At 47.8% G+C, this 26960-nt stretch overlaps 1 protein-coding gene and 1 long non-coding RNA gene across 6 annotated transcripts in view; one reads left to right on the top strand and one right to left on the bottom strand.

Moving 5' to 3' along the window:
- Pax5 (paired box 5) overlaps positions 1–26960 on the bottom strand; it is a 189487-nt gene that overhangs the window by 64760 nt on the left and 97767 nt on the right. For all 4 annotated transcript variants that reach the window (XM_074051446.1, XM_020158166.2, XM_074051449.1 and 1 more), the window contains exon 7: positions 17504–17633. In XM_074051446.1, the coding sequence (XP_073907547.1) occupies positions 17504–17633 (130 nt within the window). The remainder of the gene's footprint in view (positions 1–17503; positions 17634–26960) is intronic.
- Positions 11928–23689, top strand: LOC141415403 (uncharacterized). Of its 2 annotated transcripts, XR_012440381.1 has the most exons (5): positions 11928–12269; positions 21633–21845; positions 22399–22472; positions 23189–23388; positions 23619–23689. It is a non-coding gene; the product is annotated as an uncharacterized lncRNA (long non-coding RNA). The 2 variants fall into 2 exon arrangements; XR_012440380.1 differs by lacking the exon at positions 23619–23689 and having other exon boundaries at positions 11929–12269; positions 23189–23593.

Here is a 26960-nt window from a genome sequence, read left to right as displayed (position 1 = left end):
CTGTCCCTGTCCCCTCTAAGACACTAGCCTAACTACTTTCAGTGCTGAGAGTCTGTCCTATTCACCTCAGTTTCCTTGTGGTGCCCACGGGATTCTCAGCACAGAGTTGAGGCCAAAGGCTCAACAGTCCAAAAACGGTTTCTCAGCTTGTGTTGAGCACTGGGAATTTAATGCCCACAAGGACAGGAAGCTTTTTCTTTGAGTCCAACAGGCCTTGCCTTTCATCCTCCCCTACCTCACTGAAGAAAAGCCACAAGCCACAGCTCAGAAGCTACTCAAGCTCTAGCCAAGGAGAAATGCCCCCAAGCCACCCTCATGACCCCAGTGACTCAGGGCCACTGGGCTCTTGCTTCTTCCCTCTCTCTTACTCTTCCCATAGTCCAAGTACTCACTACAACTCACTCAGAGCCTGAAGACAGCCCCAATCCCACAGGCTCCTGGTCCAGGTGCCTCTCCTCAGTAGGTCCTTCCTTGGACTTTAGGGTTCAGCTGTCACATCTCTAGTGCATCCCAGAATCCAATGCAATCATCTCCCTTTTCCTCGGGTGGTTCTGGCCTAAGTACAGATGCCCTTCAGTTTTAATTTAATGCCTCCTCAAACCCTGCAGCAAGGGGTGGACTATAGTAGATAAATGACTCAAAGAACAAAGGCCTCCTACCTGCTGAAGTCAACGCCCTCGTTAGCTTGGATCTCTTTGCTTACTCTCTAATTCTTCAAACACTTTTGTCCACCTCACACCATTGAATGCTTTTCTTTTGTTTGGGGAACTTTTTTCCTTTAAGTGTTTAGGCTATTTTCTGGGCACCAGGGGCTCACACCTGTAACCCTAGCTACTCAGGAGGCAGAAATCAGGAGGATCACGGTTCAAAGCCAGCCAGGGCAAATAGTTCAAGAGATTCTATCTCAAAAATACCCAGCACAAAAAAGGGCTGTCAGCGTGGCTCAAGTGGTAGAGTGACTGCTTAGCAAACATGAGGCCCTGAGTTCAAACTCCAGTACCACCACCAAAAAAAAAAAAAAATTTCAGGTTTTTTGATGAGGTACAGTGGTTCATACATGTAATCTCAGCTACTTAAGAGATCAGGAGGATCTCCATTTGAGACCAGCATAGCAAAAAGTTAGACCTGTCATCCCAGCTATATGAGAGGTGTAAATAGGAAGATGGTGGTTTAGGCGAAAATGTGAGCTCTTACTCAAAAAATAACTAAAGCAAAAGGGCTGGAGACTTGGCTCAGTACCTAGTACCACATACACACACACAAATTCAGGCTTCCTAATGGGCAAGGTGGTACACACCTATAATCTCAGCACCTGAGAGGCTGAGGCAGGAGGATTGCAAGTCTCTGGCCAGGCCAGCCTGGGTTACATAGGGAGACCATGTCTCAAAAAAAAAAAAAAAAAAGATCATAAGCTCAAGGCCAGGCCAGCTTAGCCCACATAGTAAGAGCATATCTCAAAATAGATAAACCGTAATTCAGGAGACAAAAGTCAGAAATGTGATTTCCCAGTCTGCCTTGCAGGTAGGCCATAGCACATTTCTGGCTCCACCAAGAAGACACACAAATCTTTAATTTGGAAGCTAGTGACACAAAGAAACAAGCACTACAGAAGCTCATGTGCTAAGCAAGGGCCCTAGTGCTGGCAGCCAGTGTCCACTGACTGTCATGTGAGCTGAAGGCCTGCATCCACAGGGCATGGCATCTCCACAAGAGCAGGCTGTGAGGCCTCCAAGACTGGTTCTGGGGTCTCTTGGAAACCCACAGTGTCCTTATATCCTTAGAAAATCCCTTCTCTGCTTAACCAGCCAGAGACAATCATGGTGTTGACCACTAAGACCTGGGTCCACTCCAGACTCCAAGACAGGACATTTGTGGTCTGCTTTGTCCTTTGTGGATTTCCACTTACTTCCTCTTTCTCCAGCCAGAGTCCCTTCCAAGGTCCTCCTCTCGAACTTCCTACATCTCCACTGAGTGACCCGGCTCCTCTCACCACCTCTAAGCTAGTGACTTCCACATCCATATCCCCAGCCCTAATCCCTCCCTCACAACCCTCTAGACATTTCCTCCTAGTGTCCCAGGGTACCACAAAGTCAAAGTTATCCAACCAGCTCTCTTCCTGCTATCTTTGTCTCAGCCGATGGCTCCATTATCCACCCTGTCTCCCAACTCCAACCAGGGAGCCACCCTGATTCAACCTCCCACCTATCCCCCACATTGGACTTGCCAATTCTACCCTTCAATGCTTTTCCTTCACCTGCATCTCCACAGCCTGGGTTCAGGGGTTCTGGCCCTCACTGCTTCTCACCTGGGTATTCACAACCCCTTCGGTGGGTCAGGTCTACTTTGTTTTTTTAATTTTGATGGGACTGGGGTTTGAACTCAGGACTTTGTGCTTGCAAAGCAGTAGCTCTGCCACTTGAGCCACACCTCCAGTCTATTTTGCTCTGTTCATTTTGAAGATGGGGATCTCATGAACTATTTGCCTGGTCTGGCCTTGAACCATGATCCTCCTGATCTCAGCTTCCCATGTAGCTAGGATTACAGGCGTGAGCCACTAGCGCCAGGCTCAGTTCTTCTTGCTGACGTGTCATGGTTGGTATATCCACCCCCACTCTGGCTTAAAGGCCTTGGTGGCTCTTGAGCCCCTGGAGGTTCTGACCCAGGTCCTTAGCAGTCTCTGTGGCTTGCAGTCCTTCATCATCTCCAGCAGCTTGTATCCTACTGCTTGAACTTCTCATCCACCTTTACCATGCTGTTCTCTCCACCTGGGAGCTCTTCCTTGTCTTTCTCCCAGCCCTGGCATTTCAGCACTCCTGTCACCTCCTGCAGGAAGTCTCCCTGGACACCCTCCAAACAACCTCAGGAATGTGGCGGGGGGCCCTCCTTCTGCTCCTGTGACACTGCCACACCCTTTTTTTGTTGTAGTTCTAGCTTTTAAAAGCATTTACTGGGCCCTTGTGCTGCATCAGGAGCCTTGCTAAGAGCTGTACATGTACGATCCCATTCAGTCCTCAGTACCAACCCTATGAGGACAGACTTCTCATTTCCAGGCGAGGACACTGAGGGTTAGAAATTATAAGTAGCCTTCCATGGTGAGTCACTATACATTGGGGGGCTGAGGACTGCCTGGAGTCCAGGACTGTCTGGCAGACGCCCTAAAGTCTTGGTAGAGATGCTCTGTGCCTTCACCTCCAGGAGTTCCCTCTACATCTGCCTGGTGTGGCATGACCTTGGCCAAGCCACTTTGCCTTGTTCAGCCTCAATTTCCCCTTCTGCAAACTGAGGATCAGGTCTTTCCCTGCTGCCTCCCAAGGATAGGGAGAGGATCTGAAAGTTCAGCTGTGAAATCACTTGGCAAACTGTGAGAGGTGGTATACAAGCAAGCAGGTATTAGCAGATTTTTAGAATTCCTACTGGAAATCAGGCTTGCTCACCTGACCACCAAAGACTGTCTATCCACTCCTTCTTTTACAGTGAGGGGGAGGGTAGGGCTCCCATTTCCTCCCTAGACTGGGGGCAGGAGGTGGGGACTGGGATATTTAAAGTCACTACCTAGCTGTTCCCACCCCACTCCCCAAACACAATTGTGACAGTCAAGCAAAGAAAGGAGAGAGAGGGAAAAAAAATCCACAAAGGCTGGGCAAAGCGGAGGCCAGTGAAATTCTCCAGCTCCTGACCACCAGTTAGTGACGTCAGGATTTATAACTGTATTAAATGGTGTGACAGGCAGCCTTGATATATCAGTTCCCCTTCTTCCCAAATCACAGACAATAAAAGCTTTGGCAGTGAAAGTCATTCATCATTGTAAAGACCTGAGACATCCCGGTCATCAATTTCACTCACATCCTTAATACACTGGAGCGAGCGCAAGACTTGAGCACCTCACAATGGGGGAGGGGAAAACACAAGGGGAGAGTGAACAGGAATAATTACAAAGGTCAAGAAAGGGATTCACCCAGGAGGATGCCGTGGGCTGCTCAGGCCATAGAGAAGCTGGGCACTTGATGGACTCACCCTGGGCAGCTCGGAGCCCACTCTTTGGACAGGCACTGAGAGCCTGGGGTAGGAGCAGCCAAAATGGGGTCACAAGACCAGAGCTTGGAATGCTAGGGAGTGAGAAGTCACAACCAGGACCAGGGCCTCAGGTGGGGTACTGTAGGCGCCTCTTACTCCATCAGCCACATTAGCACAAAGGAGATTTTAAAATAATGAAACACAGATATCTTTTCATAACTTACTACCATATTGGCATAGCTGGCTACCTGTGCTAACTGTGGTCCTCTTTTGGGTGATACCTTTTGAGCAACTATCCAGGGCTGACATTACTGGTGGTAAAAGAGCAGTCCATCCAGCTGATAGAGTCATCACCCAGAGCTCTCCCTGCACCTTTGGCTACCCTTGCCTCTCCCTTGGGCCCTCTGTCCTCTAAATCTAGCCACCTTGATCATATGTAGAAGACAAGGATCCAGGAAAGGAGGAGATGGAGTCCAAGACTCCAACTGATGAGTGGCTCTCTCTCCTGCCCCACCTCTTCGTCTTCCTTGCCAGGACGCCTGGCTGGGGTTCCCAGTCCCTCACCACCCAGACTAGTGCTTGGTTTCCTCTATCCTCTTAGGCAGGCAGGGCAATACAGGATAAGACAGCAGGAAGCCTCCTGGGCAGGAAGAAGGGAAGGTGAAGATCTGGGGGCTGCAACTGACTGGTTCCTGGAGAGGACCAAGCTTAGGAGACATGATCTTTCCCCTAGGCTTGCCCAGAAAGCTGACTGAAGAAAAGCAGTGATGATTCATTTTCTCTTGCTTTTTTCCCCCCTGAAAACGAAACAGCAAAAGAAAGCTTGGGTCTAGGTGAAGAGTAGCTTGCCTGGCTCGGGGTACACTTCAGGGGCTGGAGCCTGGGGTTGCCAGGCATCTCCAGGTGGCCTGGCCCAGGTAGGAACATGCTGGAATAGACAGGATCAACTTTTCCTAAGAAAGAAGAAATATCTTCTGCCTACTGTGCCTGCCCATCTGGCAGGCAGAGACTGCTGAGGGTGGAGCCTGGTTAGATTATGTGCAGCCTGTCGCAGTGGGTGGTGACTGACAGGGATGCCATCTTTGGGAGAGTGAGCCAGCATATTGCTCTTCTACACTAGCTATCACCCAAGAAAGACAAGTCAGGTCAGACCTGCCGCTGAATGTGCTGTTTCTCAGATTAGGGCTTGCAACTCTGCCCTCATCTGTCAGACTTTCTGCCTGCCAACTGGCACAGCAGGCTTAGTGAGAGCTGTGTGGCTCAGCGGTCAAGCTAGTGACCTCTGGAGACTGCATTTGGATCCTGGCTCCACCACTTAAAAGCTGTGTGATGTTCAGTAAGTTTCTGTGCTCGTCTGTGTCTTAGTATTACACATTAAGATGAGGACAAGAAGAATAACTCCCTTCTGGGGTTAACATAAAGTGATTAGAGCAATCCGGGTGCCAGTATTAGCTATGGCTCCTGCTGGTGACTTGGGTCACTGACCCTATCTTGGGCTTGCCGCTGGCAGGTCTCTGGGGAGGGGCCTTATCTGAGCCCACCCTGCATATCAATTCAGGCAGGTGACACCTTCTGGACTTGGGATAACAGAAATTTGCAAAAGGTACAAGTGGGTCTGAAAGGTAGACCCTCCTCTGGACAGGCTTGTCCCGATAGGTAGCAGGTACTCCTAAAGATTCAGGCTGACAGCAGCTTACCAAACATTTACAGACCTTGTCAGGATAAAAGTAGTACTTCTATGGCCTCTCTGATAATGAAAATAAAGCTCATAGAGATAAATTAGAGAGAGGTTTTTCCTTGTCTGTGAACATTGGAGGAGGGGAGCAGTAGAAGCTAATGCATTTGGAGAGAAATAATAATTATGATAATATCTTGAAATCATATGTGCCTTTTGGCTCACCAAAGATTAGTATGTGAGTGTGTGAATTATATCAATAACCTTGACAATGACCTAGGAGGGTGGAGTATGAGGTGATTAGTAACAGCCAATCAGAATTGTTTATCCATCCATCCATCCATCCATCCATCACTTCCTGAGTTCCTACTTACTATATTCCAAGCCCCACACTAGGCTGGGCTGGAGGAGGCATAGACAATTCAGAATCTCACAGCCTAAGCAGAAAGTTAGGCAGGACACAAAGAATCATAAATTGAGGCACAATGGGATTGTGAGCATAATGGAGGGCTGGTTCCAGGCCCAGATGAAGGGACATAACTTCTGACTGGGGTAATTGGGGATGGCCTCCTCCAGGAGGTAGCACCTGGGGACTGCTCTCAGGAGACATGTGCTGAAGGCACATGAGCAGAGACTGGGAGCCTCGTGTTCCTAAGTCCCTTAGCAGGTGTCCTCAGAGCCTTTCATAGGCAAAGCCCTGGACCAGCTCTTATCCATATTCCTTCTGGGGGCTGGGGGAAGGCCCTGAGCCTCTGGCACAGTCGGGTGGGAGGCTCTCTGTGAGCTCACAAGGGCTCCTTACAGCACACTGGACACTTAGATACATTATCTCTCTTTACTACAGTCCTTCAAGGAGGGATTGAACCAGGATTACACTTCTGTCATGGCAGATGTGAAAACTGAGGCTCAGTGAGGGAAGGGCAGTCTCCAAGTTCCCAGGAGTTATGGTAGACCCAGGATGAAGACTTATGATGCTATGTCAAGTCACCCACCATTCTTTCTTTCTCAGCAGGCTGCTGCCACCTCTGGGCACAATAGAAGCAGAGAACCCAGAAAAAGCCATGGCTTGGAGTCAGAATTGGGCCTGACTGGGTTAGAAGAAGATAAAAAGTTAGGCCTGGATGGAAGGTTCCACTGGGCAGCTTCTGAGATGGGGGTGGAGCTGTCAGGCTGAGGGATGAGGGAAAACGCTATTCTGGAAGGGTGAAGGCTGAGCCTAGCATGAAGGAAAGAGCACTGGAATTTATTTTAGGATGAACTTGCTACTTTTTGGTTATAAAAGAAATTATTTTTAAGAAAAGGGATGATGAGAGATTAAACCAAACATTAGAGCAGGGAAACCAAGAGCACACGGCATCCTGGAACAGCTCAGACATCGCCTCCCCCACAAACCCTTTCCCTAACCTCAAGGCCAAAGAGAAGTCACTGTTCCCTTCTCCATGCCCTCAAAGCACATGGCTTCTCCCGGGTACTATCATTGCCTTTTCGGCTTTGCATTGTTTTGCCTTGTCTATGTTTGCCCACTCCTATTGGACTGAGTTTAAGAGCAAGGACTGTACAACCCTCAGGGTAAGGTCTAGTCTAACCTGAAGGAAGAGTCCAGTTTTGATGGAGAGATAAGTGAATGAATGAGTGATTAAATGATTCATGGCAGTAGCTCTACAAATCACCCACGCGCTATCATTTGGCACCTTTTCTCCTCCAGACAATGAGACTGCATTGGAGATCTCTGGCCAGGAGAACCAGCTAATGAAATCACTATTTTAGGACGATGGATCACAGGAGGTGGGCGGGAAACTGGAGGCCCAGAGACCTGCTGTAGGGCTATTTGGAAAGGTCGGCTTCCAAGCTGCCCACAAGTGTAAGAATCTATGAGTGCACACCAGGAGGGCCGTCCGGCTTTGTTTTTATCCTACAAAGTACAAGGTCAGAAACAAGTAGAGCACTTTCTGCTGAAATTATTTTTTTTAATTGACACTGCAGTTTACACAAATATTAATTCATTTATTCAACAAATAGTTCCTGGGAATACTGTGCTAGCCTGAAAGCAAATCCTAGTTTTCTTTGATGTGCATTTTAATTATGAAGATGGTTGAGTTCATTCTAGCTTTAAAATGATCAGACCTCTGGCATCTCTGAGACTTTGAGTATCCTCACAAACATCAAGACTCCAAAATTCCAAGTTTCTAGGAATCTAAGAATCTATAATTGTGACTCTCTTTAACAATGTAAAAACAAATGCTTTAAACCCCAGTGGAATTCACCCTGTATGGTGCTAGAATGAGAACAGCCCTCTATCTCAGGAGGCAGTTCAAATCTTGGAAGTCAAGTTTTCTTGTAGCAGCCCAATCCTGGCTCAATCTGGGTGGTGATGCCCTGAAGTAGTCCACTGCTATTGCTGAGTTTGGAGAAAGTATGATTCACTGCACTGGGACAAAACACCCCAGTGTGTTTGCCTTTGGTGCTCCAGGCCCTTCTCCCTGCCTCACCCCCTTCCTGCCCCCGAGGGTGGTTTATGCACTAACCTGATCCTAAAACAGTTACTCTGGGCAATCAAACAGCCTGAGCACAGGCCTGGAGGCAGGGACAGAAAAGGCCAGCTGGAGGGAGCATGGCAGACCTTCCTGGCTTGCCACAGAGGGGGTCTGTTGGGCATGACTGAGAGTAAGAGGAGACAGGAAGGATGGGGTCAGGTGTGAGTGCAGGGTTGGAAACTCAGATCCCTGCAAGTGTCAGCAAACCAGGTAAGCAAGAGGGATGGCCAGGTGCTGACTGGGGCATCTAAAAGGGGTAGCTACTTCTGACTTTCCCTGAGTAGCCACATGGGCATGTCCACCCAAGAGAAACAAATCCTCCAAGTTTTTAAGAAAGGAATGTTAATCTTAGATCAAATACCCTGCTTTTAATCGATTAAGATGGGGATCTCATGAACTTTTTGCCTGAACTGAACTCTAACTGTGATCCTCCTGATTACAGGAGTACACCACCATGCCTGGCCAAAAAGTCTTTTTTTTTTTTTTGGCAGTACTGGGGTTTGAACTCAGGGTTTCATGCTTGCTATGCAGGAATTCTACTGCTTGAGCCATGCCTCCAGCCCATTTTGCTCTGGTTATTTTTGAGATAGAGTCTTGCTTTTTGTCCTGCCTGGACTGTGATCTGCCTATTTTATTCATTTCCCTGTCAGTAAGATGACAGGTGTACAGCTCCATGCCCACATTTATGTCCATTGAGATGGAGTCTCACAAACTTTCTTGCCAGGGCTGGCCTCAAATGGCGATACTCCCAATCTCAGGCTCCCAAGCAGGTAGGATAATTTTTTTTTTAATGTTTAAGAAAATCAACATGCAGATCAAACAGGCTTTGGGCTGAACCTTGGGGCCCACATGCCAGGCTGAGGGATATGTTGGGCAGTGCCTGGGTCTATGAGTTCATGGCATAGATGCATCAAAATTGAAAGGAAACCCCTTTGTCTGAAAACAACTTCAAGGAATCTTTGAAGGTTCTTTGACTTTGAGATAGTGAAATCCCCATCACCAGAGATGACCAAGTCCTGATATAGTACTAATCTGGGCCAGGTGAAGACCAGGCTACCTGACTTCCAAGGCTTCCACTGACTCTGAGAGCCCCATGGTCTGATTTATTGGTGGGGCCCAACAAACAGCAGAGAAAGAACTGAAAAATGGACCCACCCTTTACATATTTCATCCACGCATTCCTGTGTGCATTTAAAGGGCATTTTCTGAGGCTATCTCTTCTGCTGGAATTCCTTTTCCCCACCTTGTCCCATAGCTTCTCATTTAGATCTCAGATCAATTTCCACCTTTCTGGAGAGGCTCTGTGGCCCCCACCACACCCCATTTACCACCACCACACAACCCTAGCCTCTCACTACTCTCTCCCTTCATTTCTTTTCTCCAGAGCACGTACCATTATAAAATTACACTGCAAGTTCATTCTGTGCATACTGTGAGTTGGCTGGCTCTCCCCAGCAGGCAAGCCCAGTGATGGCAAGTGTTGTCCCCAGGATCACCATCATACTCCCAGCCTGGCACTGAGTGAAAGCCTGACAGTAATACTGGCACTACCCACCCTTTCCAGGGCACAAAGCCACTCCCATAGCCTGGCATCTTCTGCAGGAAGCTCGTGACTGAGCACACAGTCCTGGCTACCACCCGTATTACAGCTTTTACTGCAATTTTTCACAGCACACCTTCGGCCGTCTGGGTACACAGGCATGTCTCATCTTCTTGCTTTCATTATTCATTATGACTTCACTCTGAGGAAAGAGGTATTTAGTTGCATCTGATGAGCCTCAAAAAGGCTCATAAAAAGTGGGTCAAAGGAGGTGCTCCCCACGGAAAGATGAACAACCACATTCACAGCTGCCTGGCGCCTGGCAGAGGAAACACGGTGAGGAGGCAGAGCGCACCCGAGTGGAAGCCTCCTCAGGAGAGCTCCCGAGTCACTCAGCGCAGACAGGGTCCCACCACATGGCCAGAGCTGCCTCCTCGGCGTGAAGACTCCCCAAGGTGTATCAACAACACATACTCATTTTGAGTGTTTCTCAAAAACCCCAAGACACGCATCAGATGTCACTGCACCTGATTACGGACACAGGACTCCAAACACACGAGAAAGAGTCCCTCACTGGCATCCAGACCTCTGCTCCCCCGTACCTCAGTCAGAGGTCCTGATGGGGTCTCCACGGGCATAACCCCTTTCTGTGGATTTCTGTGGAGTCAGGAACCTTTGAGAGTCCCCCAGGAGATTACAATGCCACACGGAGAATTGTCACTGGGTCAGTTTCTCTTTGTCTTATGCCTCTGGGACAGAGGTAAAGCACTCGTTGGTACAAGATCCTGGAAATGTATTGATAGCTCCCATGCAATGAGTGTTCACCGCTTAGCACTCTGCAGGGACCCCCTCCTGTAATTCTTATAAGAATCCATGACAGAGCTCAAGTGCTGACTGCAATTCACAGATGGGGAACTTGGGCTGGAGGGCAATAACTTGCCCAAGTCACCCAGCTAGAATATGGCGAAGCCAGTTTCAAGTTCAGGCACTCTGATTTTCCTGCTGACATTATCAAGTACGTGCTGAAAGCAATGCCTGCGGGATTTGAATGGCATGATTTGAATGGCATGCTTTGAAGTCCATCTGACCACAGACAGCAGCAGCTTGTGGGGGCCAGGGCCCTAGGGGAGCCCCAGTCCCAGCTGTAAGTCACTGGATGTGGCTTTAAGCAGGTCACCTTCCCTCTCTGGGCCTTGGTCTCCCCAGCTGTGAAGTGAGGAGTTGGACCTTGTGATCCTCCCATCCTGGCCTTGGGGAGTCAGGACATTTGCTCTAAGGAAGGCCAGGAAGTACCAACAGTGGGTTCCTGAGCCCCTCCAACCTCCTACCACAGCTGCCCACACACACTTAGGTGCTCCTTTGGTGGCCCTTGAATGGTCTCCTCCCTCTAACTCATTTTATCCTGAAAGCCAACAAGGGAGGGCTAGAGATGCAGCTCAATAGTAGAGGGCTTGCCTCACATACACAAGGTCCTGGATTCATCCCAGCACAGCAAAAAACTAAACAAACAAACAAACAGCCGAGGCAGCGGGTAGGGCAGAAATTGCCACTTCTTTCATAGCTAGAAAAACCGAGGCTCAGAGAGAATGATGAATTTTCCCAAAGATAGGCAGGTGGGTGGTAACACCCAGGCTTAAACACACTCCTCTGACTGCTGCCCCAAAGCTCCTTCCTCAGCCCTCAGAGACGTCTTAGGGTTGTCAAGTTTGGGATGCTGACTAATGGTGCTGTAGTTAATGCAATAAATCGGAGCTGGTGGACTCAGTGGCTTGGCAGCTACTCTGTCTGTTTTGGCTCAGCATGGCCTTCATTGTTTAAATGGGTCACCTACCAAGCCAGTGCCTCCCAAACTTGTACCCCAGGACCACTCAGTCTGCTCCCATCATTCCATTCTGCTGATATGAAGATATGGTCCCTAAGGGAAGAGGTCAACAAGGACACAGGCTGGCCCCACCCTTTGTTCACCCAGGCAAAAGGTCAGGTGGGCCCAGGTGGAGGCAAGACTGCCAGCTACTTGGCCAGTGGGGAGGTGGGCAGAAGCTAGGAGTGGGGCACCCCACCCGCTGTCTTCTCTGGCATTGTAGGCTCAGTAGCTGCCCCATCAGCAGGCCTGTGGCCCAAGGACACACCTGCAGATAATTAGTCCCAATCAGGACAGGCCCAAACTGCTGACAGTGCGGGAACCGGCTGGGCATGTCACCAGTTTGCAGTTTCTGAACCGTGGCCCTGGCTGGTAGAGCAGGGGTTTAGCTTAATATTTAATGTGGCATATAAACGATGGAGAGCAATCGACTTGTTCTCTAATGAGATCTTCCCTGGGCCGCCTGGAGTGTGACAGCGGGGATGGACCAGCTCTGGGAGCCCCACACCCAGGCCCCAGGTAAGTCCTACTGAGCACCTGCTGTGTTTGGGACCCTGTTGAGAGGAGCTAAGGACCGGGGTGGATATGAAGACCCTGACTTCTCCTGAAGACTTCAGAACTTTGCCAGCATAGTCACTAACACAGGTGAGTTAAATGAACAACCCCTGTGTGACATGGAGGCACCATCTGTTCTCCAGAGACTTCCCTCTAGGGGTTCAAACAGTTCTCTGTAAGGCCAGTAACTGCCCCCTAGAGGGCATTTTGAAATTCTGCTAGGCTTTTAAAATGGGCATTCCTGGCTTACAGGAGAATAGTCCCATACAATGAAGAATTTTTCTTCATTCTGCACTATTGTTGCGTCCTGCAAAGCTTTCAAGCAGGTGAAAAATCTGTTTACAGTTATTTGAATCTAGAACGGAGCTTCATTTACATATAAATGTGAACTTGCAATTTCCATGGTCTCATATTCTCGGAATTTTCTAGGAATGCAACCACTGTGTAAATAGAGCAAACATGGGACTTTGTTTTACTTGGGACTTTGCCAAGAGTTCAGTTCCTCTCCTGTTGTAAAATCATGCCCAAGGATGAGCCTCATGGCAGTCCACACCCTCACCTCCATAGGTTTGTGTTCCAGGCAGCTGCATGCATGGTATTTTGGTTCTGGGAAAGTCCAGAACCACTTCATTGTGTTTAGACATTCAGAGTATGTACATATCAAGTACGTGTTATTTAATTATAAGTAATTTTGCTTGTTTTTCCCCTTTACCTCATAGTTAGGGCATTGATTTTATTTGAAGGTAGATATGAAGACAGGCCCTGTAAATACTTTTGTCACAAAGGGACTCTGGGTGGGGGTAGGGTGAAGACCCCCACATCAGTGCACCCCTTGCATGCCCTAATGCAGAGGCAGGGCTCAGAGATTTTTTTCTACTGAGTCTTCACATGTAAGCATCTGCTACACAGTTCATGTGTGTGTCTGAGTGTTAATTAAATGTTTGCATTTAATTACATTTTGTATTTTCTCTACATCGTAATGCTATATTATATTTTTAAATAAATGGAATATTAGTCTACAACCTGCTTTTTACATCTTAGACATTGATTCAGATCAACACAGTTTTACTTATTTTTGATAGTTGCATAATATTTTTTATGTGAGTCATAATCCATTTGCCAGCTCCTATTGGTAGAGTTTATATTTGTTTGCCATTATAAATAATTACATGATTATCATACATACATAGATATCATTGTGAATATACCATGTGAAATAAATTCCTTAAAGTGTATATAAAAGTACTGGGTCAGAAGATAGATTATGCATATTTAAACTTTTCATAGATATTTCCAAGTTTCCCTCCAAAAGAAATTGCATCAACTCATACCCCGATAGGATAGCATATGGAAATACCATTTCGGGTGCCTTTCTGACACTGTGTTAATCTTCACTAAGTGAATGGTATTGTTTTTGAAGTGCCTCATGACTCTTTTCATTCTCAGCTTTAAAGTTATGAGTCAGTCCATATCCTTTCTATACCATTGAGGCATCTGCATTTTTTCCCAATTCATATCCTTTGCCTCTTTTATCTATTGATATTTTTTATTCACTTTTAAAAGCTCTTTATAAATTAAGGAAATTAATTCTGTCATCTGTATTTCACTCCCCCTCTCCCACCACAGTTTTGTCAGTTTTGGTCTTTTGGATGTTTTTACACATATACAAAGGATTTATATTATTTATATATTTTTTATTTTCTGTATTTGGACCTTTTTTTTTTTGGTGGGACTGGAGTTTGAACCCAGGGCTTCACATTTGCAAAGCAGGCACTGTAGGGCTTGAACCACACCTACGGTCCATTTTGCTCTATTTATTTTGGAGATGGGGGTCTTAAGAACTATTTTCCCAGGCTGGCCTTGAACCATGATCCTCCCAATCTTAGGCTCTCAAGTAGCCAGGATTACAGGCATGAGCCACCAGAGCTGGACTTGTATTTGGAACATATTTTTAAAAGACCTTTCTTATTTTCCTTTGTGTTTTTTTTTTCTAGTTATATTATGGTTTCATTTTTTTTCCACTTAAAGTTTTGGTCAACCTAGAATTTACTTTCAACTGATACATAATTACACATATTTATGGGGTATATTGTGATGCTTTGACACGTGTACAATGTGTCATCATCAAGTCAGGGTAATTACCATGCCCATCCTTCAATGACCTATTTATTTTGATATCAAGAGTGAGATAGGGATGCTCTGTGCTGGTCCATTTGTCAGTCTTCAGTTTCAATAATAATTCTAGTTATTATAGTTTTATCATATGTTTTAAATGTGCTCAGACTTCTATTCATTTTCATTACAGAAGTTTTCTAGCTATTTTAGAGCATTTATCTAGTACTTAGCACTGTTTTGACAAATTCAAGAAAATCTGTTGGTCTTTTCCTTTGGATTGCTTTGAATTATTGGATTACTTGGGGAGTTGGCACCTTTACAATATTCAGTCTAAAAGCAAGCAACATTGCTCCAGTTATTCTTAACAGAGTTTTAAAGTTCAATTTATTCCTAGGTATTATTTATATTTTTGTTGTTTAAGGGCTCTTTTCTTCTATTATGCTAACAACTGTTTATTTATAAGAAAGCCAGTGATTATGTGGCTAATTAAAATAGTTCTAACATTTCAAAATTAAGTGTAATTCTGACTCTGGTCTATAATATGACTTTAAAATGGAAAAATCAAAATTCAAACAGATCTTTGGTGAAGGGTTTACCTAAAAACCCATTCCATGCCCAGACTTGCTGCTGGATTTATTAAAGACTTGTATAGACTCCAAGATGCCCAAACTATCCAGAAGGCCCTTAGCACCAACCTCCTGGGTCAGGGTGTTCAATCCACAGTCCTTTCTAGGCTAGGGGTATAAGATAAATGAGGGACTCATTAGCTGGGGCTGTGGAGACCTGTCTTGAGGGGTGACTGCTACTAAGCTTCCATGACTTTGTGGGAATATGGCCCCATGGCAGCTCTTCTGATTTGTCAAGGGAAGCCAGAAACACAGTTTTTTTTTTTTTTTTAAAGAGTTGACTCAACATTTCTAAAAGCCCTATGTGAGCTCAACTAGATTAGCCTTTTGGTGAGCTGGCTACCTGCTTCTCACTTCTATGGAGACTCAGAAAGGTGACCCCAGACTCAACACTCACTGGACTATAAGCCACCCATAAGCATGTGTGAAAATGGATGTAAAGTCATCTTGGGTTCTGCCCCAGCCAAGTTTCCCAGGACCCCACATTCCAGCCCCAAGCCCTCCCTCTGAAACGCAGTCTCCTCCAGGATCTCATTTGGACATCACAAAGAGCCTGAGTGGCCTGGGCCATTTCACAGATGGAAAAACTGAAGCTCTGGGATGTGTCCAAAGACAGACAAGGGAGTAGCAGTACTGGGGTGGGCCCCCAGATTATCCTTGTGGCACAGACTCAAGTGTTGGATTGTGGCACCACCACTCAGTGGCTTTGATCTTAGGCAATTTGCATGGGAAATAGACGTGATGATAACAGGACCCACCTCCCAGAGTCCCCTGAGGACAGAAGGAGCTCCCATAGCAGGTGCTTGGTACTCAGTAAACAAGCACTCAGTCAAGTGACAGTGACTATGATCATGATTCTCCCTCCCACACACACACCTCCTAATTGTCTGTAGTTCCCTGAAAAGAACAATTCTCAAGTTTTTGGAGGCAGAGAGTCAGTTCTAACTGTCCCCTCACCCTGAAGACTAGACAGGTCGCTGCTCTCTCTGAGTCTTGCTTCTGCATCTGGAAAATGGGGTACTGCTCATCATGGGCCCTGGTGACACCAGCACAGAGGACCTCAGGGAACACCTGTGACTCCAGTATTCACTCCCTACCTGCAGGCTCAGCTATACTACAGGTTCTGCCCATGTCAGGTGCACAGGGACCAAGTCACTCATGACTCCCCATGTAGGACCCAGGCTTGCAAACAGGCCCCAGCTGCTTCATCCTGAGCCCCAGTGCTGACCTGACCACTCAGGTCTCAGAGCTGGGCCTCCCTGCCCTGCTGCTCAGGCCTAAGGGACCCCTGGGCTGAGAACCTGTCTCACCCATCCCTACTCTTAAAGTTCTAGCCCAAGTCCAGTCCTCACATTCCCTGAGGTACCACAGCCCACATGCACGTCTAAGAATCCTTGTCCCTGTCACTATTTACTATGTCCTGCCCACCAGCCTGCAAAGGCATCCTGTCACCCCAGGCTGGACCCCAAGGTTCTGACCTATGTGCAACCCACCAGTCCCCCATTGTCTATATGTACAATATTGGAGAGTGCCTCCTGCCTGCCAGGTTGGACACCCTCCCAGAGCTGACCGCTGAGTCTGTCCCAGGGCTTCTGGGGTCTGGGGTGTGTGGGGGGGGGGGTCCCTCTGCAGCTGTGAGCTCCATAGCGGCCAGTAACATGAAAGGGTTCTGTGAAGAGTAACAGCAGACATATTTGTTGGGTGCTTACCATGTACCAGGTAATTTCAAGCATCTTGTCTATGTGAATCTGAATTTTTCATCCTCGCAATAGTCCCGTACACTGAAAAGCCCAGACTGGAATTCTTACCTGACTTCCCAGAGATTACACACTAGTAAACAGTAGGTTCAAACCCAGCAGTGAGTGGAGGCCACAATGGGGATGGAACCCAGGGCTGGAGCATGCTAGGCAAGTGCTCTTCTATTGAGCTGTGCCCCAGGATGAGGACCTGCATGCTTCACACTGACACCTGATGCCAGTCACAGGCCTTCCAGAAAGGCAGCTGCTTGGCTTATACCCAGCACTTCTGGCCTAAGCTTCCTGCCCTTCTTGACTCAGCCTTTGTCTGGAAATTTGAAATGCTGATGACAGCCTGAGAGGAGTCCCACCAATCCTTGATACTAATATGACCAGGGCCACCCTGCTCACAAGAGGGAGAAATCCCAGACCTCTGAACACTTGGCCCCACTCCCAGGGGCACCTTTGACAGGAGGTTCCCCGTCCCTCTACCTGTCCCTCAGTTCCTTTGGCATTTGTTCTCTTCTGGCTTTATCAGGACAATGTATAGTCATGTCTCATCACAGGCACAACTGGTGGCCCCAGCAATTGCCACATGACCTGTTACACACCCTCATATCCTCATTAAAGAAAAAATCGCCAGTTATGGCCAAAAGCATCAACAAGCCATCTTCCCACCCACATCATGCACACATTCTCTCTTCCTTTCTCTCTTCTCTCTCTTCTCTCTCCTCTCTCTCCTCTCTCCCCTCTCTCTTTCTCTCTGTCTCTCTCTCTGTCTCTCTCTCTCTCTGTCTCTCTCTCTCTCTCCCTCCTACTCTCCCACACACATACCAGGTGTCCTCACCTGTCACAATGGGGTAGGACTGTGGGCCTGGCACACTGCTCCCGATGTCAGCGGGGGTGGGGCTGGTCAGGTTGGCCTTCATGTCATCCAGCCCTCCAGCCAGCGAGGCCATGGCTGAATACTCGGTAGTCTGAAAGAGGAAACAGAGTAATCTCAGTGCCAGACTCTGAAGCACCCTAGTCAAATGCACCTCCATGCTCTGGACTCAGCACCAATCTGGCCTAGGCTAGGCCTGTGCTGAGGCCCAACAGGGGTCGGGGGTGCTGTAGAATCCCCTTGTTGAAAGGGCAGACTCAGTTGGACAGAACAAGACAGCTATCCAGCATCAACAACTGTCCCCAGGTGAAGAGGTGGGCAGGAGGGGTCCATGCAGGCTCACAAGAAGTTACAGCTGGCTCTCTGTGGCCTGCAGGTTCCCCCAGCCCAGCCCCAGCTGGCAGACAGCCATCCTCCTCACAGCAGGGAGGGAGACACTGGTGACCAAGCAAGGTGGAAGTGAGCGTCTTCTTGTCAAGAGGATGTTCAGGATGGTTCTGATTTCTGTGCGCTCAAATCCAGGATAGAATCACAGAAACAGGGTTAAAGGGAACCTGGGCGATCACCAGGTTTCAGAGATGGGCAAACTGAGACCTGAGGGTAGAAGGACTTTGTCCATGGGAGACCAGATAGAATCACAGTCCAGGGAATGGGTCACCATAAACTCTCACCCTAAATCTAACATATCAGGGCAAGTGTTTTTTGAATTCCAGAAGCATGTAAATACCTGTGTACTGAATACTCTGGAGTTTGCACATCTAATTTACCAACCCCACAATAACCACGTGCATTGGCCCGTGAGTCATGCCCCTTTCTTTAAGTCATTTCATGAAATTGGAACTTGCAATGAGTCATTTCCTTGCCATCCAAGCCATTGTCAGGATGGTCTCCAGGGAAGGCAGTGAAGATACCAGCCTAACTCATTCAAGGACAGACTAAATTAGAAGCATAAGTAACTTGTCTCTTCTTCCACCCAACCCCCTGGACTACTTACAGTTAAAGAAAACATATGCAGACAACTGAGCCAAAGAATTTGGCTGTATGGGCCACGCTTTGGTGTGGGGAGCTTCTCAGGACCCTGGCATTGCCAATGAAGGACACAGCCCTGCCTGGATAGGGTTATGTCCTTGACAGGCAGGGACAGAAGGCAATCAGTCTTCGGAAAGGGGTTTCTGGCACCCTGGGTTGGATGTTAAGGACTGAGCTACTTGAGGGAAACCAAAGGAGCGACTGGGTAAATGGTCGGCAGAGGGACTTAGGCTCATTCCCTTCGTGGTGTATTTCTCTGCAAACCAGTTAGAAAGCACTTCCTGGCAGCTTCAATGTGAGCCACGGCTGATGGCAACAGTGAGTCCAGGAGGGGCTGCAGGCCCAGGTGCCCTGAGATGCTACTTGCTTAGGACAGTTTGGTCAGAGCCCTGGGGGCTCATCCATCATCTTCCAGAAGAGGCTAATTTTTGAGAAAAGCCCAGGCCAAAGCATGCCCAGGAACTTCCAGAAGAGAAGAACAAGGCTGGGGGAAACAAGCCTACCTATACCAGGAATCACTACAAAGCTACAGTAATTAAGACAGTGTGGTATTGGCACAGAGACAGATAAATAGACCAATGAAACAGAATCGGGGCCAGAAACTGATCTGTGCATATATGGAACCTTGATATATGGGAGAGGAGACATACAAATCAGCAAGAAAGGATGGAGTCTTTAATAAACAGTGCAGGGGTAGCTGGTTATCCATTCAGAAACAGGGGGAAGAAAGAAATTGGATCTTTGCACCAGACATAAAAATCAATCCCAGGTGGATTAGAGACCTAAATGCAAAGAGCAAAGGCATCTCACATGGTCAACCAAAAATCCATGGGCACTAGCTTGCCCTTCAGGGAAAGGAAAGGAGTGCTTTTTTGTCCAAAGAAGCTTGTGCAGGGTTCATGATCCCTGTAAGGACAGAAGCTGAGTCCCACTCCACCTGCTGGCCCTGCCACATGGTGCCAGGGAAATAACAACCATAATCTTCACAAGTGCATCAAAGCTCTCATGTATCAGGCACTTCCTGGTGCCAGAATTGACTGGTGTTCTCCCTTCTCATCTCATAGTGCCTCCATGAAATAGGCTCTGCTATCCCATTTTACCAGTGAAGAGTCTGAGACTTCCATTATGCAAGGAAAGGGATTTGCCTGAAGGCACACAACTTGCAGGTGCCAGAGTCAGGATTTGCACCTGGGTCCATCTCACTCTGACGTCTCAACAATTACCTTAATAATCTTCCCACTGTGGGTCCTGACCCAGTACAATGGTGAAACCACTCCACTGGTCTCAATAATTTTTAATGAAATTAGAAGGGAATAGGACAGAAAATACCCAAGGCTCTCATCCATAGACAAGGCAAGTCTTACATTGTGAATCTTTGTTTCACACAACAGTGGGTATGTCTGGTACTTAGGTGGAGATGAAATGTATTTCTTGCTATCACTTACAAGCAGCAATATTTGAAAAACACTGTCTTCACTGCCTGCAGCAGGAAGCTGCTGGGAAAAGGTTACTGCCTAGACTTCATACTTGGAAATGAACTTGGTCATGGCATTAGCCCCTTAGCTTGCTAAGAGTGACTTTGGAAGTAACACTCACCAGAAGCAGCTCCTTCAGGGCATTGCCATGTGCCAAGATGGGAGGAGTCCTCCTGCATGGCATCTTCTAGAGTTTTACGTTCCTTCCCTTCCTTCTGTGTCCTGAATACCCTAGTGGAGGCCTGAGCCTAGTGGGTGTGCATTTGTTCCACATTTACTAAGCCTTGATGTGTGTAAGATGGTGTCCAAGACCAGACATGCTCTTTGAACCTTATCCACAAACCCCCAGGAGACAGACACATAGCCCCAGATCTGCCATCGAGAGGGAGAAAAGCCTTTGCTGTTCATTTTCATGGAGTGGGGAATAGTCAGGAAAGGTTTTGGGGGGATAGGCCATATTTAACTGGGACTAAGCAAGCCCTGTCCCCAGGCTGAGGGAACAGCTAAAGGAAAGCTCAGAGGTGAGGGGACAGGAGTGAGGGACAGGAGTGAGGCAGACCCAGATGCTGCATGGTTGGAAGGGGTGGAAGTATGAAGGATGGAGGTAGAAAGGCAGAGCCGCTGGACTTGGACTAGGAAAGGCTGGCTCCATGAATACATGGATGAGCAATGGATGAGTGCTCCTTCCCAGGGCCCAGCAGCATCTGGTCAAGAGTCAGCGCCCCAGTCCTCCCCACCTCCTCCAAGACCTACCCTCTCCAACATGGCTGCATAGCTGGTAGCTGGGTCTACAGGGGAAGCCTCATCTCCCCCAAGCAGAAAGAGCCAACATGGCATAAGAGAATTGCAGAAAGTGTGGCCAATGGGTATTTCCTGCCTCTTAACGTATTTAATTTCCAAATGGAAATTGCTACTTGATTTTGTTTTAGTCAATACCTTCAGTATCAAGCAAAGTTCACCCAGTCACTCCAATAGTTGGCTTTGGATCATTTTTTCAAGACTTGAAATCTTCAACCTTTGTGACTCATGTAGTGGGAGGTCCAAAATTCCACTCAGCCACCACTATCTTCCAGAAGGCAAAGTGAATCTCCCTGAAGAGCCACGGCTTGAGGACAGTGGGACTCAGAAACAAGGGCTTGGCTGCCCTTTGTCACTTGTGCTTTCCATTGTCACCAACTGGCAGGGCTGACCCAGAGCTCAGCCTCTCTTCTTTGATGTATTCCACAGCAAATACAACGCTTCTGCATGAGCCAGGGGGTGCTGGCATTTAGTTTGGGTGTTTAATTGTCCCCAAGTCATCACTGCCTGTGATTTTTTAAGGGAAACTTCATTTTTCTCAATCTCTTGGGTCCCTGAAAGCACTGCTGCACTGGTTGCTCCTCTGATCTTACAGGCGCCACCCTGTCTGCCCTTCCAGGCCCATCTCAGTCACCTAGAGAGCTCCTACCTTGTCCACAAGACCCAGCTCAAATGTACGTCTTTGGTGAAGCCATTCCTGGCCCTAGAGCTCTACAGAGAAGAGCTCTCTTCTTTGAACTTTGTGGCATTTTCCTACCATGTGTCATGGCTGTTTGTCTGTCTCCCACTAGGTTGCCTTGAGAGTATGGAACATGGAACATCCCTACACCTCCTAAGTGTTTGTTGAATGAATGAATGAGACAGCACCATGATATAAGTCACAGTTCTGGAGAATTAACTGGAAAGTGCTTGAACAGCAGCTGCAAGTGAAATGCTAACTTCTACTGCCCTTCTCCCACCTCTATCTCTCAAGGCAGGTGACTGGAGAAAATGTCCAACACTAGGTAAAGCTCCTGGGGAAGTGCCTTCACTGCTGTATGATGCAAAAACACATGGTGAATGCATTTGTTGAGGGCAATTAAAAAAAAGATACTTTTTAAAAACTCTGGAAACACTGCCCATTAGAATATTCAAATTCCTTGCTCATCCCTGCTGTAATTCAGTACCAGAAAAGAAGTTTCTTTGCCCCAATGAATCATTAATTTGCCTCTGACTGAACAACAATATTAAAAAAAACACTGCATATCCTCTTTTGCTTTAGCTGCCAGGAAACTCAGTCAAATTCAGGCTCAACCACCACAACCACTTCATTGCTGGCTCCTGGTGCAACCACCTTCCCCTTTTCTCTACAAAATTTCTGATCCTTTTTTCAGATTTACTTAAATAGGTATAATTGCTTATTTTGTGGGCCACCTCAAGACATTTGTGAAAGTGGAAGCTGGGAGAGAAAGAAGGGTGAGAAAAAAAGAAATAAGGAAGATGAAAGAGAAAGAGAAGAACAGGCATTCTGGTGCCTTTCTCCTGGTTGTGATGACAATGTACTTCTATTTCTCACAGTTACTTGGGAAGCCCAGGCCGACCAGTAGAGTACCACGCAGAGTCACACATGTGTTGGTCACCTACCCCCTTGGGTATGTTGCTCCCTCCCACCTACCCCAGCCACAGCTGTGTTCCACATTTCTTCAGATTCTTTATGCTCCCTCCCCAGTGGGACCCCCTGGTGCTATCCTTGACCATGACCCAAGAAGAAAAATGAGCTGAGGTCAGAAATTTAGACTTCCCATTCTAATGTAACCAGTGGTGATGAAATGTCCTCTGCCTATTGCCATAGACTTCTATGAGGCCTCAAGGTCAAAACCACCAGCCCCAGCTGTGTGCATGTCCTCACACACATACCATACCCAGTTATTGTAAAGCATCGCTGTTCCAAATGTCAGAGCTAGAAAGACACTAAGGGGGCACCTCTCCCAGTGTGAGAAACTAAGGAACAGGGAGGAGGATGCACTGCCTTGGCTGTTTTTTTGTTGTTGTTGTTTTGTTTTGTTTCTTTTTCTGTGTCATTTATAGCCTTTACCAGGAACACTGAGCTGGGAGTAAGGATACCAGATTCTGGTCTCAGGCTACCTGTGTGGCCTTAGACAAGCCAGGCCAGTTCTGGCGGGAGAGGCCACACAGGTGACCCAGGGTAAAGTGGGATTTTAATTCTAGGCCCTAGTTGCCTGCTTGCTCTCGGGCTCCTGAGAGCATAAAGGATAGGGAAGGGGGAGCTCTTTGAAGCTCAGCACAAAAGACTCTGGGAGACTCGTGTCCCAGGACAGCGTGCACAGGACATCGTTTGGGTCCCTAGGAAATTACCTGGAAAAGGACTGCCTGGGGCTGCACCAAGTATTGTCTCATCAGCACGGGGCACCACTGTCATAGCATGGAGGAGAGAAGAAACAGACACGTGAGAAGGAAGGCAGCAGAATGAAGGAGAGGGCAGCACGGGGACACACGAGGCTGCAGGGCTGGCTGCTCAGACCTTCAACCAGGGGGCTCTTGAACAGGGTGAGGCTGAGCAGGCTCCCTGCCAGGCTTATGGCTGGGCCTTGGCCAGGCCAGAGCCACGACGACCACTCCCATCCTGAAGGACCTGCCCACCTCCACACCTATTCATAGGAGGGTGGAGGCTAGAATTAGGGAGTGGAGCCCCCGGACCTGGCTTGAGGACTGAGATTGAGGAAGGAGAGGAGTCTGTCCCCAGACCCCCGTCCCCTACTGTCTTTTTTTTTTTTTAGATTCATTCCAAGATACTTATGGATGGAGTGACACAATGTCTGGAGTTTACTTCAAAATAAAGTGCAGTGAACAAAATGTAGTTTATCGTTCATTTCTAGAGTCTTGCTCAACAATAAAAAGAGTCAAAGTGCTGATGGGTGCCCCAACATGGAGGCCTGAAAGCCTTCTGCTCAGTGAAAGAAGCCGCACAGAAGAGACATCCACTTACATGCAATGACCAGGTGTCACAAATTACACACACACAAAGCAGAGGCAGTGGTTGGCTGGAGCAAGGGTAGGACAGGGATTAACTATAAGCCAGCATTTCGGAGAGCTGGAAGTGTTCTAAAACTGGACAGTGATAATGACTGCACAGCTCCTTAAATTTACTAAAAATGTATGCTTTACAGTAAGTGAATTTTATAGTATAAAAATTATATTTCGATAAACCCCATTAAAAGATAAAGTAGCTATGCACCTAAAATCCTAACTATTTGGGAGGCTGAGATAGGGAGGATCAGGGTTCTAGGCCAGCCTGGGCAAATAGTTTGTGAGACCCCATCTCCAAAATAATCAGAGCAAAATGGACTGGAGGTGTGGCTTAAGTGGTAGAATGCCTGCTTTGCAAGCGTAAAACCTGGAGCTCAAACCCCAGTTCTCCTGGAAAAAAAAAAAAAAGATAAAAAGAAAAAGTAGACTTGGTGGGGAGGAGGAGAAAATGGGTATTGGTGAAACAAAACTAGAGTGAGTTTATAATTTACTTGATCTGGGTGCTAAGAGCTAATTAGACTATTTTGCCTACTTTGAAAGTCTGCATAAAGAAAGTTAAATTTAAAAACGCCCCAGACAGCACGTGTTCAACTTGTGGCCAAGCTTGTCGGCTCACATCAGCAGTCAACAAACACCTGTGGAACAATGTGAGCATCCAAGAGGCCGAGGACAGGCAGGAGCAGGCTCTCTGCCTCCTCTTCCTTGTACACCCCCCTTCCCATTCCTCCAGAGACTCAAAGTTTCAAACATAGGAAACAGCAGACCTCTCATCTGCCTAGCTCTTTCCAGTTTGCGATGTCCTTGCAGGCCCATTATGTCCTTGGAATCCTGGGGTGTGAGCAGATGCAGAAAAAGAGCTCCAGAGGGGAGCCCAGGTGTGCCAATGCCAGCTCAATGTCAATCCCCAGTCCCGGGGGCAGATTTAGAATCTGAGAAGCCTTCACTGCCAGCCCTTGGGGAAAAGTTCAGATGTCTTCCTCCATGCAGTGCCCTGACCACAGACTCAACTGTTTTCCTGCTGGGGAGAGAGGCCTGTACCTGCAGGCCAGAGGGAGACACAATCCACAGTTTTAGACCTGAGGACACAAAATCTCCACACACCAAAGCACATATTAAGGAGTCATTCTTTCTTGGCCACCATGGTTTACACTGACTGGCAGGGAGCCTGGAGATCTGTTTTCACCTCTGACTCCCATGCAACTGGGGGAAGACCCTCCCCTCACCAGGCCTCAGGAGGTGGACCAGAGCCTTCAGGTCCTCTTGACTCTGAGGCCTCACCAATGTCTGTGCCCTATCAAGGCAGAGTCTTTGCTCTCGCCCTGTGCAATGGGGCTCTCCTTCACGTGGGCCACGCTAACCCTAGGCCTCACCGTATGGGTCACTGAAGGTGTTACCCATTTTACCCTAGGCCTCCAAATCCACAGGCCTGGCCACCATCAGGAGAGGCAGTGTGGTCAGGAAGCCCACCAAGACTGGGACCAGGAGAACAGAGTTAAAATCTGACTAGGCTAAGAGCATACTGTGTGCCAGGCACCTCTTGTTCTTGGCTCCTCTGCTCATTTGTAACTTGGGTATATATGATGTATCTCAAAGGGTTCTGAGAAGGCACAGAGAGTGTAGTAAGAATGTCAGGTTCTGTAAGGAAGACTTCTTTCTATTCATTTGCTGAGTTCCCAGGGCCAGACATGTAAAAAAAAAAAACCACTTTAAAGAAATGTCTTCTGAAAGGCCAACAGGACGGACCTGTGATGATGGAGCTTTTGCATCCCGTCTGTGAATGTCAGTGCCCCAATATACTACTGCACTGTGGGGGGTTTGGTGCTGTTGGTGTTTTGAGTTTTACTTAGCCCAGACTTGCTTCTAACTTAGGATCCTCCTACCTCAGCCTTCTGAGTGCTGGGATTACAGGCATGCACCACCATGCTCAGCAAAGGGTTAAATTTCTTTTAAGGTAACAAACCAAAAGCAATGAGGTTTTTGCGTTCTGTCTCTACTAACCAAATAAAAATGAATCAATCAAACTTGAAAAAAAAAGTTTTCTGGATAAACAGACTATGAATGCCACTTTGCAAAAGCACTCCATCATCTACTAAATCCAACTGTTAGTACCAGAGGAAAGAACTGCCAAGGATTCTGAAAGTCCTCCCTTTTCCAGGAAGCCCTCCCTGATTTCCCCCGTATTCCCAAGACACTTGAGTGTGCAGACCTCTACCAGGCACTCATCACTCTGTGTTGCACACTTAACTGCTTAGGGCCTCATCCCCCAATTGGAGTGTAAGCATCATAAGGGTTGTGTCTCCCTTGGCTCCTGGCCCACCACCCACATTGGTGACACAAATGCCTGTGGAACCAAATGAACTGGAGCAGGTACACAACCTGGCTCTGCCAAAGTCAGCGGAGGTGCTTCCTGGGGCCACTGAGGGGATAAATGACATCAAGGTGCTTTCACTGGGTTTTCCAGATCTGCGATGGTGCCTGTGGCAAAACGTTTGCAGCGGAACCAAGGGGCTTTCAAGAAGAAGTTTGCAAGGCTTAATGACTCATCTCCCCCTGTTCCGCCTAAGGCCTACTCCCTCACTCCCCACCCCCCCTCCCAAAGACTTGCAGGTGGGGCCGATCAGCAGGGGAAGCCCCCAAGCGCACAGGGAAGCCAGAAAGCACAGCTTCTGTTGTGGCCACTTTCCTCCTGTCCTCTTACCAAATTTTGGTGAGCCCCAAACTTCAGTGCCCAAAGCTGCTCAGGGACTGTGGAATTTGACCTTCATCTAATGCTTGAAACCCACCAGGTGGGTATCTCCATGACAGGTATCTCACCATTTCCGGAGGTGGCAACTGCACTGCCATACAGAACTGGCTGTGAGGAAGTGCTCTTGCTGTCCTTCACAGTGATCTTGGGGGTGCACTCCTAGGCTCCAGTTCCAACAAAGGTCCCTTGGAGTCACCAGCCCTGGTGCCTCCCAGCCTGATCCAGTGCAGGCCCCAGGACCCTCCCTGCTTCTTCCTTCTGGACCCCCTCTGACTGGGGCATAGGACGCTTGTGTCTGCGTTGCTGGTGACCTCATCACCTGGCTGACTCATGCTGTTTTCACAGT

The sequence above is a fragment of the Castor canadensis genome, chromosome 13 (genome assembly GCF_047511655.1).
Source record: "Castor canadensis chromosome 13, mCasCan1.hap1v2, whole genome shotgun sequence".
Classification (NCBI taxonomy): domain Eukaryota; kingdom Metazoa; phylum Chordata; class Mammalia; order Rodentia; family Castoridae; genus Castor; species Castor canadensis.
Note: the sequence above shows the minus strand (reverse complement) of the source record. Positions and strands in the feature narration are given on the sequence as shown.